We start from the raw sequence: 18,799 nt of genomic DNA, 5'->3' as shown, positions 1-18,799 counted from the left end.
GCGGATTCGCACCACCGACCTCCGGACTGTGAGACCACCACGCAAACCGATTCAGCCTCTGTCGGTTCATGATAGGCGCACTTCAAAGTGGGGTTTTATATTGACACGTGTGCTTATCTTTATCGGCCGACCACGTTTCGCCGCTTAACAACTGTAATCGCACAGCGAGGGACGCGCCTGCATGTATCCGACGTTTCTGGAAAGTTATCGATGCTTCTACCCGGCTGTCTGTTGTCGCCGAACCTTGTGTTATCTGATTTCATCGCGTGACTCGAATGTTGTAGAACTTTGTGGAAGGCATGCGGGTCCGAACGATTAGTCTGGAACATTCGACAACGGTTGTATAAAAGCCGACGCGCTTGACCCGCTGATCAGATTTTCGACGATCGCCGAGCGTGTTCGCCGCTATCGTTGTGCTATAAGTGTAGCCTGTTTTGTGGGCACAGGTTCGCCCAATAAAAGTTTGTTTTGTCGTTCACAGTATTGCTACTGTGTTTTTCAACGTCACCACCACGTGACATCTGGTGGAGGTGCTTTTCGTTCATGTACCGGACGCCCCCAACAAGCCGTGATCCAAGCCCGGACCGCAAAGAGAACACCAACGTAGTCCCGGAGGATCGAGCAAGCCGCCGTCTTCAACAGCTGCCCCCGGAGAACGGACTTCTACCTGAGAAGACCAAGAAGATTGAGGACAACGCTACCCCAATGGCAGCCCCAGCGTCCCCCATCGTGCTGCAGCAGCCCAGGGAACCTCCGACGTTCCGTGGATCAACATTCGAGGACCCGGAAACCTGGCTCGAGACGTATGAGAGGGTCGCTACGTTTAACAGTTGGGACAGCGACGACAAGCTGCGGCATGTCTATTTCGCAATGGAAGACGCCGCCAGGACGTGGTTCGAGAATCGGGAAGCCACCTTAACGACGTGGGACCTTTTCCGAAGCGGCTTTTTGCACACGTTTACAAGCGTCGTGCGAAAAGAGCGAGCCCAAGCTCTACTAGAAACCAGAGTGCAGCTGCCAAACGAGACGATCGCGATCTTCACGGAGGAGATGGCCCGTCTTTTCCGGCACGCCGACCCGGAAATGTCGGAGGAGAAAAAAGTTCGCTTCCTGATGCGCGGCGTCAAGCAAGACCTTTTCGCCGGACTTATTCGTAACCCACCGAAGACTGTGGCTGAGTTTTCTGCAGAGGCATCGACGATCGAGAAAACTCTGGAGATGCGCACCCGGCAATATAACCGCCAGGGGCACACGCCGCAGTATGCCATCCAAGGACTGGGTTCGGACGACCTTCAAGAGACCATCAGGGCCATTGTGCGCGAACAACTGCGCAAGGTCCTGCCTTCGTCGCAGCCTCAAGTAGCTTCGATCGCTGACATCGTGAAAGATGAGGTTCAGAGATCGCTTGGGGTTCCTGAGTTGCAACCTCAATTACCGCAGCCCCAGCCAGAAGCGATGACCTACGCCGCCGTCGCACGCCGTCAAGGTCCCCCTCCGCGACCACGCCAGGGCCCTGCAACGACGCAATTCCGTCGTCCGCCGCCGCCGCCGCCAGCAGGCCCACCCGTCGCCCAGCGCACCTACGCGAGGAAGACGGACATTTGGCGAGCCCCCGTCCACCGTCCGCTCTGCTATCACTGCGGAGAATCCGGCCATGTGTATCGCCGATGCCCATACCGGGAGATGGGACTGCGAGGTTTCGCCGTCAATGCTCCGCGCCCGCAGCGAGGTGAACGCCCTCGCGATATCGCCGACTACCTCGCCGCTACTCAGTGGAGCTCTCGACGACCGTCGCGTTCGCCATCACCAGGCCGCAACCTGTCGCCGCAGCGCCTACCATACACTGGCCCAGCCCGGGGCCGGTCAGCGAGCCCGTATCCGGAAAACTAAAAGCAGCAACCGATGGAGGTGCAGTTGCTGTTCGTCGAACTGACGAAGATCCTCCGCCGCCGACGAAGACGACGAAGAAACCATCTCGACGACCTAATGACGACACGCCGCCGTCCCGACGAAGTCAGGAAGCCAAGACTACACCGACGAAAGACGACTTGACGACGCGACGTTCCAGCTTCAGTTCAACACGACGCAGCCGTGATCCGACGCCGAGACCTAACTGTAACGCAAGACAAAGAACCACCGACCTCGACGTGCTTCTCGACGGCCACGCAGTCACCGCCTTAGTAGACACAGGAGCCGATTACTCCGTCATGAGTGGACCCATCGCCGCCCAGTTGAGGAAAGTTAAGACTGCATGGGAAGGCCCTCAAATTCGCACCGCTGGAGGACACCTGATTACGCCGACTGGGATCTGCACGGCAAGAATTACCGTTCATGACCGGACTTACCCTGCCACCTTCGTTGTCCTCCAACAGTGTTCACGAGACGTCATTCTCGGCATGGACTTCCTGAATCAACATGGCGCAGTCATCGACCTGAAGTCGAAATCGGTAACGCTGTCACAAGATCAAGCGATACCGCCGGAGAGCTGTCGTAGTCACCACGCCTTGAGTGTGCTCGAAGATCAAGTGAGCATCCCGCCGCGCGCCAGCATTATTATTTCCGTCGGCACTGAAACACCCGCTGACGTAGAAGGCGTCATCGAGGGCGACCAACATCTACTGCTCGACCGTGAAATTTGCGTCGCAAGAGGGATCGCTCGACTCCACGGAGGGCAAGTGGAAGGTTATGCTAACCAACTTCAGCCAAGAGTTCAAGCACATCAACAAGGGCACGACAATCGCATACATCGAGGAAATTGTGGAAACCAGCAATGCCTTTGTCCTATCGGATTCAGCCGCATCTACCCCGATGAGCATTGTCCCCGAAGCAGACTTCGACGTGAATCCAAGTCTTCCTGTGAGTAAGCAGCAACAGATCAGAAGTCTTCTCCGACGATACAAAGACTGCTTTTCGACGTCATCGAGGATTCGACAAACACCAGTTGCAAAGCATCGCATAATAACCGAAGAGAGCGCTCGACCACTCCGCCAGAGCCCTTACCGAGTTTCGACGCGAGAACGTGAAGCTATTAGGCAACAAGTCGATGAAATGCTGCACGACGACATCATTCAGCCGTCGAAAAGCCCGTGGGCCTCTCCTGTAGTCCTGGTAAAGAAAAAGGAAGGAACCCTACGCTTCTGCGTCGATTATCGTCGACTGAGCAAGATGACGAAGAAGGATGTGTACCCCCTTCCACGGATAGACGACGCATTGGATCGGCTCTGCAACGCTAAATACTTCTCGTCGATGGACCTCAAGTCTGGCTACTGGCAAATAGAAGTCGACGAGAGAGATCGCGAAAAGACTGCCTTCACCACGCCAGACGGCCTTTACGAGTTCAAGGTCATGCCATTCGGACTGTGCTCGGCGCCTGCAACGTTTCAGCGCGTCATGGACACGGTGTTAGCCGGACTGAAGTGGCAGACGTGCCTTGTTTACCTGGATGACGTCGTTGTCTTCGCCGGAAATTTCGACGATCACCTTAGGCGGCTTGCGACAGTGTTAGAAGCCATCAAGTCATCAGGGCTCACTCTGAAGTCGGAAAAGTGCCGCTTCGCTTACGATGAGCTTCTATTCCTAGGCCACGTGATCAGCAAATCAGGAGTACGCCCCGACCCACAGAAGACAGCTGCCATCGCAAAGTTCCCGTAGCCAACCGACAAGAAGGCAGTGCGCAGATTCCTTGGCATGTGTGCCTACTATAGGCGCTTTGTCAAGGACTTCTCACGTATCGCGGAGCCGCTAACACATCTAACCAAATGTGATGTCGCGTTCAAGTGGGAAACGCCGCAGGCCAAGGCATTTCAAGAACTCAAACGACGCATGCAGTCGCCGCCGGTACTTGCACACTTCGACGAGGACGCCGATACCGAAATCCACACTGACGCCAGTAGCCTAGGCCTCGGTGCCGTCCTAGTCCAGAGGAAAGGAGGACTTGAAAGGGTGATATCGTATGCTAGCCGGTCACTGTCAAAAGCGGAAAGCAACTATTCTACGACTGAAAAGGAATGCCTCGCCATCATTTGGGCTATAGCTAAATTCCGCCCTTACCTCTATGGCAGGCCATTCAAAGTCGTCAGTGACCATCATGCATTGTGTTGGCTAGCTAACTTAAAGGACCCTTCAGGACGGCTGGCGCGGTGGAGCCTCAGACTCCAAGAATATGACGTCACGGTAATATACAAGTCCGGAAGAAAACACTCCGACGCCGACTGCTTATCGCGCGCTCCCATCGATCCCCCGCCGCAAGAGGACGAGGACGACGACGCCTTTCTTGGGATAATAAGCGCGGAAGACTTCACTAAACAGCAACGAGCAGACCCGGAGCTAAAAGGCCTCGTCGAGTATTTGGAAGGAAACACCGACGTTGTCCCTAGGGCATTTAAGCGCGGGTTGTCGTCGTTCACGCTACAAAACAACCTGCTCGTGAAGAAGAACTTCTCACCAGTCCGCGCCAGCTACCTTCTTGTTGTACCGTCAGCGCTGCGTCCAGAAATACTGCACGCCCTACACGACGATCCAACCGCTGGGCACCTCGGATTCTCCCGGACGCTGTCGAGAATACAGGAAAGGTATTACTGGCCGCGTCTGACCGCCGACGTCGCCCGTTACGTCAAGACATGCCGAGACTGTCAACGACGCAAGACACCACCGACAAGGCCAGCAGGATTACTACAGCCGATCGAACCTCCTCGCCGACCATTCCAGCAGATTGGGATGGATTTGTTGGGGCCGTTTCCGATATCAACATTCGGGAATAAGTGGATCGTCGTGGCGACGGACTATCTCACCCGCTTTGCTGAAACTAAAGCTCTACCAAAAGGCAGCGCAGCCGAAGTGGCGAAATTTTTCGTCGAGAACATCCTGCTGCGACATGGTGCCCCAGCAGTCCTCATCACCGACAGAGGAACGGCTTTTACAGCAGAGCTCACCCAAGCCATTCTGCAGTACAGCCAGACAAGCCACAGGAGGACAACTGCCTACCATCCGCAGACGAATGGTCTCACGGAGCGCCTGAACAAGACCCTCGCCGACATGCTAGCAATGTACGTCGACGTCGAACACAAGACGTGGGACGCGATCCTGCCGTACGTAACCTTTGCGTACAACACGGCGGTGCAAGAAACAACACAGATCATGCCGTTTAGGCTGGTTTACGGCAGGAACCCGACGACGACGCTTGACGCCATGCTGCCGCACGTAACTGACGAAGAGAATGTTGACGTCGCTAGCTATCTCTAGCGCGCCGAAGAAGCCCGACAGCTCGCCCGCCTGCGAATCAAGAGCCAGCAGAGGACCGACAGCCGACACTACAACCTCCGACGACGCTTCGTCGAGTACCAGCCTGGCGACCGTGTTTGGGTCTGGACCCCGATACGCCGACGAGGACTCAGTGAGAAACTACTCCGACGCTATTTCGGACCCTACAAGGTCATCCGACGTATTGGCGCTCTGGACTATGAGGTCGTGCCAGACGGCATTTCGCATTCACAGCGGCGCCGCGCACGATCTGAAGTGGTCCACGTCGTGCGCCTTAAACCCTTTTACGGACGCTGACGAACTTCGTTATTTTATTTGTTCTTTTATTTGCTACGAGTGCTTTTGTTTATTAACTTCGTTTGTTTGCAGCATCGGGCCGATGCTTTTTAAGAGGGGGGTATGGACACGTGTGCTTATCTTTATCGGCCGACCACGTTTCGCCGCTTAACAACTGTAGTCGCACAGCGAGGGACGCGCCTGCATGTATCGGACGTTTCTGGAAAGTTATCGATGCTTCTACCCGGCTGTCTGTTGTCGCCGAACCTTGTGTTATCTGATTTCATCGCGTGACTCGAATGTTGTAGAACTTTGTGGAAGGCATGCGGGTCCGAACGATTAGTCTGGAACATTCGACAACGGTTGTATAAAAGCCGACGCGCTTGACCCGCTGATCAGATTTTCGACGATCGCCGAGCGTGTTCGCCGCTATCGTTGTGCTATAAGTGTAGCCTGTTTTGTGGGCACAGGTTCGCCCAATAAAAGTTTGTTTTGTCGTTCACAGTACTGCTACTGTGTTATTCAACGTCACCACCACGTGACAATATGCATGAAGAAAGTAGACGCAGCGCAAGGCGCGAGCCAATCACAGGCATGCCCTCCATCCGGATGAAGGAAAGGGTTTGATGGCGTGTTCGCTCGCTTCGGGAGTCCGCCGTTTCCCGCCAGTTCAGGCGTGGCAGTCAGGTGGAGATGCTGCGTTTGATTCGTTCTGACGAAGAGCAGTCTGCCTTGAAGGAACGGCAGTGGGAGCGGGCCGCGCGTCATGTGTTCGGCCGAAGAAGAGGCGACGTTTAATGAACGACACCTTTGAAAGTGTGTATTCACTTTAAAAGACAGAAATTCAAACAAAAATATTCAGTGGCATTCCGTTTGGTGAAGGTGTGATTACCAGCGAAGCTGTTTATGAGGTACCTTAATGGCGAAATGTCCATTTCCATGCGTAAAGTACCATATGCAGATAAATGGACGGCGAGGCATGACTAGTCGCTCCTCCACGATGTTGAGCCTGGGAGGATGATGAAGCACCGGGGGCTATACACGCCCATCTATTGTTGCGAAACGTGACACGCTATCTTTTACTAACGAATCCCGGCACGTAGAACAGACACGCACCTCACCGCACTCCGAATGCACACATTACTTCACCGTAGCCAAGGCGATCGTGCATTGGTCGACATCCCGCAGTGCAGTAATGGTTGTGAAGTCACTCGAAAGCCTCAAGCGGTCACACACAACACAGGCCACCCAAAATTGGTTCCCCACAAGTTCCCTCTGAAGCCGCGCCACTGCTGTGGTGAAACGTGGGATCGAGGGCATATGGACGGTTCCCATTTCTTTCCGCCTCACGGTCCTGGCGGGCAGCACGCTTACGGAACCGCCACCGTGGCAGAGCAGAAGGAAAGGAAAGGAGATAAGCAAGGACTTGGAATGCCGACAAAGAGAGGGCGGTGCGAACGTAGACATAGCCGACGCGAGTGAAAGTGTAGCCTCTGCCCTTACAAGCTTAATATCTGATGCGGGTTTTATTTCAACCTAAGACATTAAACTTATTTTTGCAAGTTGGCGGAGTGCTTAAGGCCTGCTTCACCTCTGCCGCGGGTAGGCCTGGTATAGCACTACCTTCTGGATCAGCCCATGTATGGGGAGAAATTCTCGATTTACACGGTTCGAGAGAGGCACGCAATTTTTTTCCAGAACCTAGTCATATACAGCTTCGTTGTAAAATCAGATTCTTACTCCGATCGCTTCATTCTTTACAATGCACGTCAAATTTCACCCGTTAAAACTGCACGAAGTTTTCATGGGCTTCGAGCACATCCACATGCTTGCGCAGTTCCGTTATCTCGGTGTCGTGCTGATTTATAATGTTTAGAATCTCAGCACGTTATATAAAAAAGGGACATATGCACTGATACAGCACAAAGTAAGCTGCGAAGTTGGTTGCAGTGTGGCAGATGTAAGAATCGTCATTTCCTATACACTGCTCTATGTGCGCTCTCCCACAGCCTCAAAGTGTATAGACTATCTTAGGTTTAATATATGCAAGATTCGCTCGTTGATCTTTATATACGCTGTACCACAATACACATCATACTGGAATTTCAGCGCAGCTCACGTACGAAGACAAAGGCATGTTGGCATGAGCACATCTTACATAGGAACTTGTTATAAGGCTGCGCTCGTGTCAACGTGTCCTGCCTTCGGGTTTCTGAGTAAACTTCGCTTAATATTTAATACGAACACGTACCATCTGATTCAGCATACCTTACTCTTAACGGCATCCTTCCATACGCTTCATCTGGCCAGGAAAATTCCGTGAAAGTTGCATATAGGGACAGCAAAAAGCGCCAGAGGCACTGGCGTGAGTAGGTGCACAATGTGGCGTGCTATAGATGGCCCGGCTGTGCGACCGACAAATCTTTCACAAGGCACCCCTTCCACATTTTACAGCGAAGCCGTAAAGGGCTAGTTCCCCCAGGATCGTGTCCGTGTGTAGACACAAAACGTGCGCCGATCCCGAAGAGAGTGCAAAGCTGAGCCGACCCGCACGGAGGTGCAGTTCGCCATTAAGAGGAAGCTTTATCTCGGGCCCAACTCCGACGCGGCCTATTCAAATACATGTCAAACGCAAAGACGTTTTTCTGAGATAACCCCTGGGCCGATTTTAATGAAATTTGCTGTATTTGAGAGATAAAGCTAAATTCTAGCGACTGCTGGAAACGGAATTTCGATTTAGGGCCTGAATTTGTTTAAAAAGATTTTCTAAAATACGGAAGTTTGCAAAAAATAGAAGCATTAAGTTCATAAATTAATAGCAGTGCATAAAAAACAGATATTGTGGTTTTGTAAACGGCACCCTTTAGATCATTGCAAGCGGATGAATTCGATATGCCATTTTATATCTTACGGGAATTTCTGACGTGTGCAAGAGGACTGCAAAAGCTGCATTATTATATTACTGCATTTTTTTATCTTCATGTGTGACATATCAACTTTGTCAGCTTTAGATGTACTAATAGGTGTAATTCACAGAATTGTGAGATCATCTTTTGTTGCTGAGTTACAGAGTTGTAAACCTGATAGCTTTGTTTTCTGAAAATGTCTGATGTTTATCAATTTTAATAAAACATTGACGACCTAAATCGAAAATTCGAAACCAACAGTCACTATATTTTAAAGTTTTCTTTTAAATGCAACAAACCTCGTCAAATTTGGTGCACTGGTTGCCGAGGAAAACGAATTCTCCTTTTACATGTATTTTGATAGGAGCACGCGAGCTAAAGCTTCCTCTTAAGGTGCCCTCATACACAACTTCGCTGGTCATCCTTCTTCACAGAGTGGAAGGGCATTTTTTTCAGCTTGTTTGTAGAGTGAACATGCAACGGGAAATTTTGGCAACGTAATGTAATGTGTGATGCGTTTGTGTTTTAGCCTTCCTTGCACAAACTGTTTCTTTCAGCTGTATCGATATGCACTGCCTAGCTAGTTAGTTGGATAAGTAAGTTATGTTTGCTTAGGTAGTTGAGTGCGATAGTTATTAGCTGATTAGTTAGTAATTTATTTATATTTGCTTAGTTATTATAGTTAGGCCAGTTACTAGTGAACGTTTTTGTTATTTCAGTTCTGTAACTTAGTTAATCCTTTGGTTAGATTTAATTGACGAGTAAATTAGTTTTGTTCGTTGCTTTGTCTTTGATTTGTTTAGTTGGTGTATTAGTTAGTTATGTAAATAGCTTATTGGCTGAGTTGGCCTTGTTATTGTAGTTTATTACGTTAGTTTTTATTGAGTTTAGCTAGTTAATGTAGTTGTTAGATGAGTTAGGTTAGTTGGTTATTAGTTTCATGATTAGTTTAGTAGTTACCTATTTGTTTGGTTAGTTCATCAGTTGGTTAGCGTTGTTAGTTTAGTCCAAGTGTACACTTTTAATTATGAAATAGGCCGCTGCTGGCGAACGCAGTTGAACCTGGAAATGAAAGGCGTTGTAGCTATTTCGATATTCGCGCTTAAGTATCTGAACACTGTAGAGAAACAGGGCGGCGATTTGCACGTTGTGTCGACAATATTCCCACGGCGGTACAGGCAGTCGACCCTGTGGCGTCCGTTCGGCGTCTGCTCCGAGTCCAGTTTCTCCTTGCGGCAGTGCCTAGGTGCGCCCACTGTTGGCGCCTCTCCCGTAGCGTTACACGAATGTTTCATGACCAGCTGAAAAGTAGTGAATGACCCTGTTCTCATGCTTACCTTAGATATTTTACCCTAGTGCGAATCATTCTGTGTCTTCAGTGTGCCACTACGTAGCGAAACCTCTGAGCGAGTCTCACGGAACGCACAGACGATATCAAAAAGAGGCGCTGCGGACCTTTCAATTGTCGCGTCAGCGTGCAGGGGTCTTCGCACTCTTACCATTTACCGCTTGATGACGTTCACTTATAACAACAACGCGAGATGGCATGAACGGTCAGCATCTCTCGCACAGAGAGAGGAGCGCCTTGGTCGCAGTCGCCACTCACGCGGTAATCCGCCCTGCCACGTCTCCGGCGGTGTGGGTGTCGAACCACGCGACCTCCTGGTGGAGGATGGCGCGCATGAAGTAATAGCGGATGCGGGACGACTGCTTGGTGGCCGACATGCCGAGGCTACCCACGATGACGACGTTGCTGAGAAGCATGGCGAGGCCCACGAGGGCCATGTGACCGGCGATCTCCTTGGCCTCGCTCTGGAAACGGCCGATGGTCAGCCTGCGCAGCGCAAGATGACGATGCTTCGATCACATAACGGCATGTCCCAGCTAAAAACTGCATGCATGTCTTAATTATTTCGCGCAATGCTCTTTCAGAGCAGCCTGGACGCCTTGCGAAATTCTCGGAACTCTAGCGTTTATAAATGATCACACTTCCGGTATAAAGCAGTTGTAGCTATAGCTGTTGCTGTATTGCAGAGAATAAAGCTCGCAGTTCCTCCAGATGTACTGGGCAGGGTAAGTCAGTCAGGATGACAACACAGACGGCATTCTCTTTTAGCTGCATTCTTTTTATACATTACACGGTACGCGCAAATCATGGTATCATCGCTGTAGCCCCAGGAAAACCCTCATGTCTCTTGAATTGGTCCAGCGCAGTTCCTGCAGTAGGGTGACTTGTAAACCTACCGCCAGGCGTTGTTGTAAATAAGCACGCTATCTAGCACGCCGCACACATTTCTACTATGTAATATAGTCTTGCTGTGTCGTAAAGCTGTTTTTTGTGGAATTTTTCTTAATCTATGCAAAAGGATACAATGAGTGTTGCAATAAGCAAGCATTGCATGAAATAACGTAAAACGGAGAGTGGAACAGCAGTACTTTGTCCTGTCATAAACGCAAAAATAGGGTATCTATGCAAGACTCGCAACACACCTCAAACGTCGCCACGTTGTCTGCAAGTGGCGCCATATCTTACCGAATGACAAAGCTAATTCTTCATTCGCGTCAAGAGTGCGAAGATCTGCCTCATCACTATTCCTGCACTTGCATGTAACTCGGCAACATATCATTCGTTGCATTGTAAAAAAAAAATACCGCGCCTATCAGTGGAGGGGTATGGCGTGTACCAGCTAGCGTTCAAAACGCGGCCGCCCAAAACCAAAAGGTGTTAATCCCATCCGCTTGGTGCGCTGCAGTCAATTCGTCCGCTAGGCTCTATGGGAGTGTCCACTCTTGTTGAATTTCTTTCTCTGTGGAGAAAGTGTAAGAGTATTGTTCATGGAGTAATACGCAGAAAACAAAGCTAATACTGAATAGCCTTGCAAAAAAAAAAACAAAAAAAAAACAGTAATTATGATCGCCAGTCAGCCTGTGGAGTCTGTGCCGGACTATGCTAGACTATTCATTACGAAAGTGGCTCACATCCGATCTTACATTCCGGAATCAATTATTCTTCAGAATTTTGAGAGTTGCAGCCCAGGAATAACTATCATGAAACATAACACTCACAGCGCATGTCTTTTAACCCTAATCTTCTGAGACAATTAAATATTGAAAGTGCAAAATAAAATTTGAAAGAGGCTTAAAATTCTCCTTTAACAGCGGAACGAGATATTATTCAAAGACCCCTGACTACTTTTCATGCTACCCGGCAACTGCAGCTTATGTAACCGTAACGTTTACAGGGAAACGCTGGCTGCGAACTTCATGCACGAAGACAAGCTTTTCGGTAGAAACGCGGCTTCTTGCGTGGGTCGATCTCCTGTTATTATTTCGCACTTTTAATATTTCAGTCTGAGAAGAGCTAACATAGAAGATATGCGCTGTCAGCGTCTTTTCTTTTTCATTACATTTGTTTGTGGGCTGCCGTTCTCAACATTCCGAGGAATAACTTTGTAAAGAATGAAAGACAAGGTATGAGCAACTTTGGTGGTAGGGAAGTGGTTGGGTTCGGAATTTGGTTGGACATTCCTTTTGCCGACGCGACGTTCGACGCGGGGCGCGGGGCGCTGACTCTGGAGCCGGATTTTCTGCGACGCGGGCCTATAACGGTATCGCGTTAAAATCATGCGGTGATGTGGAAGCTCAGAATGTCACAATAATGCCCCCAAATACGTCTGTAGCCAGACGTAATGAACACACGTCAATGAAGGCTACTTTGATTTCATAATGCGGGTGCCAATAACATCGTTTAAGAGATTGTACTGGGCTAATGGAAATAAGACTGGCTCTTAATGGAGGTTTAAGGATATCGTAATGAAGTGGTCAAGGCTTGGCGGATCGATTTCTTAACATGTTACATGCCTGAGTTACACTATCAGTATTCCGACCAAGACATGACCACTCGTAATACATGCTAACAATAACATCCGCATTTTTTTTTATGTCCGCCGCATACTAAAAAAAATGCATTAGTGATTGCGTATTTTTCAGCTATTCTGCGCCTTAGGTAACATTCCTCTATTCGAAGATTTATGCCTGAGCACAATACCAAATGGAAGATTTCAACAGAGTTCCAACAGTTGTATGGAATCGTAGCAGGGCTCTATAATGCTTGGATGAGACATTTTCTACCAAGGCTGTATTACCCTTCAATAATAAAGCACTTATCGCACGTCAGCCAAGGCTTGACTGCCACTGCAACGAAATATAAGCGACATGATTCGCAGAGGTCCCTGAGACGATTGCGAAAACAATCAACACGGGCTGTATAACGCCTAAAAATTGGGAGAAAACGAGAAATAAGTAATTATTTTGAAAGCCCAAAATAACTTGCACACTTCAGTGGTCTGATACATGTCACATATAGCATGGCTCACATTTCCTCTAAATATAGAATCACCGCCATCTATTCCATGGAAGCCGGTAAAGTTTAGAAGCGTTTCACGTAACGTGCTTAAACAAGCCGAAAACGAGGGTTTGGCAACGTTTTTTAACCCCTGGCATACACTTAAAAACTTGCATTTACGCAACTATTAACAATTCCTACATTTCCTAATAATATAAACTTTGTGAGTGACATTATTTTCACAGAACTGCGAAAACAGGCATACAAAGATCTTTAGTGCTCCTAGTTGGACTAACTTTTCGTTGCGAAATTACTTAGTCGCATTGATACTGGCATCGTTGTGCGATTGAGCACGACTGTGATTTACATAAAGTTTGAGTGCGAGAAATCCTTCATATTTTTGGCTGCCTTTGCCTTTATCGACGCATATCCTTTAATCTGAACAATGCTTAGTAATTCACAGCAATGGATGGCACCTTCACTAAAGGACAAGAGCAGAGGATTACCCTTTAAAGTAGGCTCTAAGAACTGCGGCCTGATTACATTACTGATTAATAAGAGCGAAAATTTATGTTACCTGCTTACTATCAAACTGCTCATTAACAATCGTTTTTGTGCAGTTATGCACCTCAACATGTCATTGCATACAACTACCAAAGCACATGTATTCAACGGCAGAAACACTAGAGAACTCAGCTTCGGAAACATCCGTCCGCATGATGCTGTGCGCCACATTGCGGTTGCTTCAAATAAAAAATGCGATCTTCGTTTAACCATGGCCATTTCCCGAGCGCCCCATTTTGCGGTAAACAATTGTCTCCTGCAATCCAATGTCGCCAATGCTTATTCGTTGAAACCATTCGATTTATTCGATTCACATTGTGCTTACGTGGTAAAGTCAATGTTGCTGCACTGGAGCGCTTCGTGTAAAGTGATTTGGATCGCCAAGAAGTATAAGTGCCCGCACTGAGCCGCTTCATAGGATACAAGTCCAAGTAGGTTTTACTGCACCACCCGATGCAAGTTACCATTTTGCAAAGAGCAGCGAGTTTTCTGTTTTACTTACGTTTCATTCGCATGATAAACGTAAATGTATGGTACTACAGCAGAACTGAAAGCGAAGAAAGATGTGACCACAGTCAATTAGGAATGTGTGTAAAAAGGAGTGTATGCGTCAGCACAGACGTTATCGACAATAACAATGGCATACGCAACCAAAGTTGCCAAGGCAAGTAGCAGTAGTGAAAAATGTCTTCATCCATCCGGATGGATCAATACCTGCTAGGGGATGAAATAAAATGTCGCGACTCACATCTGATAACTGCAGGGAGTCCAAACCGGCCTCCCAGGTGTAAAACAGCTATAGGCAACGATTTGTGATGTCTAGAGCTGAGTGTAATATAGCCCATGCTTGCTGGCATGTAAACACCGACACGCCTCGGCTAATATTTTATCCCTCCCTCGCGGCTAACAAACATTTCTCCAATCTCCATTTACAGCGATTTCTTCTGTTCACCTTGAATTTATCCTACAAGGTGAGCGTTGCTGTAGTGACAGGATACACGGAGACCGGGGAAGAAAGGCTCACCTTTGGTTTCCGCAAAGCTCGCCGGCGACCGACTGGAAGACGATGAACTTGCGCAGAAGATGCCCCATGAGCACGATCAGAGTGGGCATGGCGAAGCCCGTCACCACGGCGACAGCGCAACCAATGGCCGTGAAGGCGCGGTCCTTGAACGAAGAGTACTTGAACTGCACCGACACAATGGGTACTTAACAGGGTGAACTTGTTCTACAGCACAGCAAGTGTAACAGAGTTCGGCACTGATTTTTGTATACGGACATAGTGAATGGCATAAAACAGCTGAGACAGCGTCGAGCATAGCGACAGCAACGAGTGATTAAGCCAGTATATATAGCGAAACGCTTGAAAAGCCTTCGAGTCGTGACCGTATTCACAGCAATCAGCTGCAGACGGCACTCGACAAAAGTCCCGGAGCTCTGAAAAGGAGCCCTAAATTTATCCTACAATCTATCCGGAGACAGGTTGCGAGGCAATGGTTTCCAGTATAGTATTTATGTATAGAATTTTGGGGAATAGCAGGAACTTGAATCCCTTGTCGAAACCCCTTACGCCCATGCACGTTACAACTTCGCTGTTTTGACGAATACTTTAGTGGTTCGAAGGAATATATCTGCGAAATTTTATTGCGACAGCAATTGCGTGGACATTCCAGGAGCATTTATGCCGTCGCCGTGTGGTTCGGCATAAGGTCCAAGGGCGATAACATCATCGCCGTATGCTGTATGTGCGAGTGGAAGCACGCGTGGGGAGCCGACGAAGGCGGCTCAATCTGGCGCGCGCGAGGGAGGAAAGCGGAGAGCAAACGCGCAGTCTTCCTTAGCGCGAAAGGCCGTGGTGATGAGGGAGGGAAGGAGGGAGGGGAGGCGTTGTGCTCCGGCACCAACTGCGTATTTCGCGACCCGCCGCAAGGGGAACGATCGTGGCTCAAGCGACTGCACGGAAGTGAAGAAAACGGGGAGGCAGCGCGGGAAGGACGTGGGGGTGGCTTCGACTCGGCCAAATTTAACGGGAGCGCGCGCCGTATCTGAAAGGGATTTGCAGACGGCTCATACCTTTGCGCGCGCTGTGTTCTCGCCGCTCTTGCGTTAACGTTGAAGCGATAGAAAAACGTCACTTCACTCGCTGCTAGTGCCGCGCTTGCTCACAGCAGCGTTTCGACAGCGACTGTCCGCGCTCATCGAGTGTAATGTGTTCACCTTTGCTTGTGCGCGCTGTCACCATGCTCGTTAATTCAGTTAGTAAGCGAATGTTTCCAAGCTCATAGGCTGTTAAAACTATTATCCCAACTTCCTGTCGCTGTCTACTAATTTGCTACTGCAATTGATGCAGTAATGCAATTGATTCTCTCCACCTTGCGGGTTTCCGCAGAACTACTACGTCAAACTCTTGCCTTTGCTTCGTGTTGTCGACAAATTCGACTTCGCCCTGCCATATGCTAGCCGCCAGGTTAGCTCAGATGGTAAAGCGGCTGCCCCGGAAAGGCGGTGGTCCCGGGTTAGAGTCCCGGACCAGGACGAATTTTTCTTCAACTATGAGGCTTTTCTTTCGAGGAACCCGCATGGGTTTCCTTTGTAGCAATTGCTGCGAACGGGTGGATGTTTGATTTTCCCTTTATGCAATTGATGCTTCGCCTTTCAGGCGGTACTGTGACTTCTTTATTTTATATTCGCAGCTGTAAAAAGAAATTCGATATCAAATTCCAGAGAGAAGCGGATGCAAGTTAAAATATTATCAGTATAAGTGGGTCTCCTTTGTCCACCGTAATCCGGAATAGTCCGCAGTGTAGCAAACAACGACGGGCATCAGACCCAGACCCGGACGTCTGACTCGTTCGTCATCATGCCCGCAACTGCGCGAGCAGCGCCCGTGGCCGCTGCTCGTGCTCGACGCACCTTCTTCTTTCTTTGAAACACTCCGCCAGCCGACAAATTTGCTAAAGGCTGCCGGCTTCACGACGAGGAACTTTTTAGCACGGCACGCGTTATGACGGAGCCAGACACCAGCTTCAGGCAGCACGTTCGACCGATGCCGTCGCGACCAGGAAGCAGTTCCGCCACCAGGGCCAGCTTCCACAGGATAGGCAGAAAATCGTCGTTGTGCACCAGGTGTCTCCAACTTGAAGTGGTTGTGGTAGCTTCGGCGTCTCCTCGTGTGCAGACCGGAGAAGTACAAGCGCTGCTTGCGCCAGAGCTTCCAGAGATGGTCTGTTAAAGCTTGTCGATGTATGTTGAATTAAAGTTGATTTGAGCAGCGTGGCGCTCAACTCTTGAGGCAAACACGTTGTACGTTTGGCAACTAAGAAGTGTATAGGCGCCAAGTGAATTTCCATCGCAGGCGCTCTTGTGGCTCGACACAGCGTTTGTGCAGGACTTGTGTTTCCACTTATGCTGAGCTTTGATTGAGCGCTGACCGTTGTGCGCCGGCATTCGTTCCGGAAGGGCGGCGCTCGTACACCTGTTTCTTGACGTAGTTGTGTATTGCCATGCTTGTACTCGTCGCTGAATTACCGTCCGGAGTACATGAAGCCATCGTTGGCAATGGCCTTGAGCCATGGCGACGGCTTGTTCCCTGGGCAGGATCACTCTTGTACGGAAGCTTGGTAAGCGATGAAGGAGCTGCGGCGCTGTGCCGGTCCTTTCCATGACGTGAGGAGCTTTCTACTTGCGTTAGTTACCTTCCTCAGTAATGCCTCGTATGCCAACTGTATTCAGGTGTAACATAACAGAACTGACTACTTTCAATGGTGCATCGTCTGTGGGAGGCTTTCCAGTACCAAAGACCGATGACGTGCTTTGTACAGTTGAACCTGGGGAGATGTCAAGGGTTCCCTGGATTGTCCATCCAAAACAGGTTTGCGCTACAGTAACTTGAGGCGATAATCATATTCCTGACCAGTTACAATGTCCCAGCAGATATCGGAGCCAATGAGAATTCTGATCTCGTTTCCTCGGTAAGTATTTGCTTCAGGGCTTGCATCAGCGCGAACGAGATGATGATGATGACGATGAAAAACTTTACTTATCCCTCTTTAAAGGGAAGGGGGCAATGGAATAGAGGGTGAGGGGAGGAAAAACTTGAAGTAGGCCTCTTTTATCCACTCAGCCCACTCCAGGATGGCCTCCTGAAGATCGGGCCTGGAGCTGCGCAAGGCAGCCTCCCACTGCTCCTCACTAGATATTAATTGCTTGAGAAAAGGGGGAAGGGGGTGCTTAGGTCACCCCCACATGATGTGGTTTAAGTCTCCTTTGGGAGCGACACAGAATTTACAAGAAGGAGAAAGGTAAATGGAGGGATGAATGCGGTGGGGGAGGTAAGGGGACGGAAAGGTGCGAGTCTGCAGCTGTTGCCACAGAACTTCACACCTACGCGGGGATTTGCCCATGAGTGGCGGAAAGGTTAAGCGGTCTAATCGGTAGTGTGTGCAGATGTCGTGGTAAGTAATAAGTCGATCCCGCGCTGTAAACGGCGCCTCCTCCGTGGCGAGGTGCGACGCATCTGATGCCTGAGCCTGGACTGTAAATCCTCGGGCACTGGCATGAGCCGCCTCGTTTCCGGCAAGGCCCGCATGCGCGGGAGTCCAGATTAATGCCACTGTTTGATGGAAAGGACGGGCCAAGAGGAGAGAAAGGGCTGGAAAGACAAAGGCTTGTCATCATGGTGATGATCGCGCCATCCGCTGGTGAACTGGTAACCGCAGATATTTCCGGCACTTCGAGGGCATCTATAGTGATCTCATTGGTACTGTGCTGGCTCCGGAGTGTGACGGGCACTCAATCACATGTAAGGGTCACAGGGCGACGCGTTTTCCCGAAGGTGAATAGGCTGAGGCGCTCCACACTTTGAACGAGACAATTAAGTGCTCGAACAACCCCCTGCCGAACGAAAGTGCGCTGACTGCCCGTGTCTGGAAGGAACCGCAGCAAAATTGACCTTACTGGTGCAACAGCCCAATCTCTGCCCGTCTGTAGGAATACGGGCATGAGTCTAGGGAGCCGATTACGTAAACCTATTCCAAAATGTTTTGTTCCAATCTCCTGACGTCAAATTTGTGTAACCGCCCACGCAAGCATCGGGCGGTCACCCGCATGGTTGTATGAACACAATCAAAGGCTCTTCTCGTTCATAGGAGGTCACTTTTGTTTGCTTCAAAAACGAATATCATTGCTTACGCTTAGCGGCTTGTCTTATCTAATTGGCTGACAAGAGGTGAGGAGCACGCTCAAGTGGAGAGTGATTTGATGGGGCCGAGCCACTGCACTGAAAATCGATAACCGGACGAAGAGGGTGGTGCCGGCGTCTGCAATTGGTTAGCTTTCCTTTATTTAACTCGCGGTGGCTAGTCGAAAATCGCGGCGGCATGCAACGGAAGGTTACGAATGCCGCTAAAATGGATCCTCAGCAAAGAATAGTTGGCCGAATGAGGTCGTA

At 49.7% G+C, this 18,799-nt stretch overlaps 1 protein-coding gene and 1 pseudogene across 4 annotated transcripts in view; one reads left to right on the top strand and one right to left on the bottom strand.

Annotated features, from left to right (window-relative positions):
• The window catches only part of LOC126539943 (ATP-dependent translocase ABCB1-like), a 139,659-nt gene that overhangs the window by 85,000 nt on the left and 35,860 nt on the right, over positions 1 to 18,799 (bottom strand). For 3 of the 4 annotated variants that reach the window (XM_050186762.2, XM_050186766.2, XM_055075739.1), the window contains exons 4-5: positions 14,375 to 14,538; positions 10,048 to 10,275 (exon numbers count right to left, since the gene is read on the bottom strand). In XM_050186762.2, the coding sequence (XP_050042719.1) occupies positions 10,048 to 10,275; positions 14,375 to 14,538 (392 nt within the window). The remainder of the gene's footprint in view (positions 1 to 10,047; positions 10,276 to 14,374; positions 14,539 to 18,799) is intronic. The other variant, XM_055075738.1, reaches the window with a different exon arrangement.
• LOC126540010 (U2 spliceosomal RNA) lies at positions 7,001 to 7,180 on the top strand (annotated as a pseudogene).

Source organism: Dermacentor andersoni, chromosome 2 (genome assembly GCF_023375885.2).
Source record: "Dermacentor andersoni chromosome 2, qqDerAnde1_hic_scaffold, whole genome shotgun sequence".
Taxonomy (NCBI): Eukaryota; Metazoa; Arthropoda; class Arachnida; order Ixodida; family Ixodidae; genus Dermacentor; species Dermacentor andersoni.
This window is presented reverse-complemented; position numbering and strand designations above follow the sequence as displayed.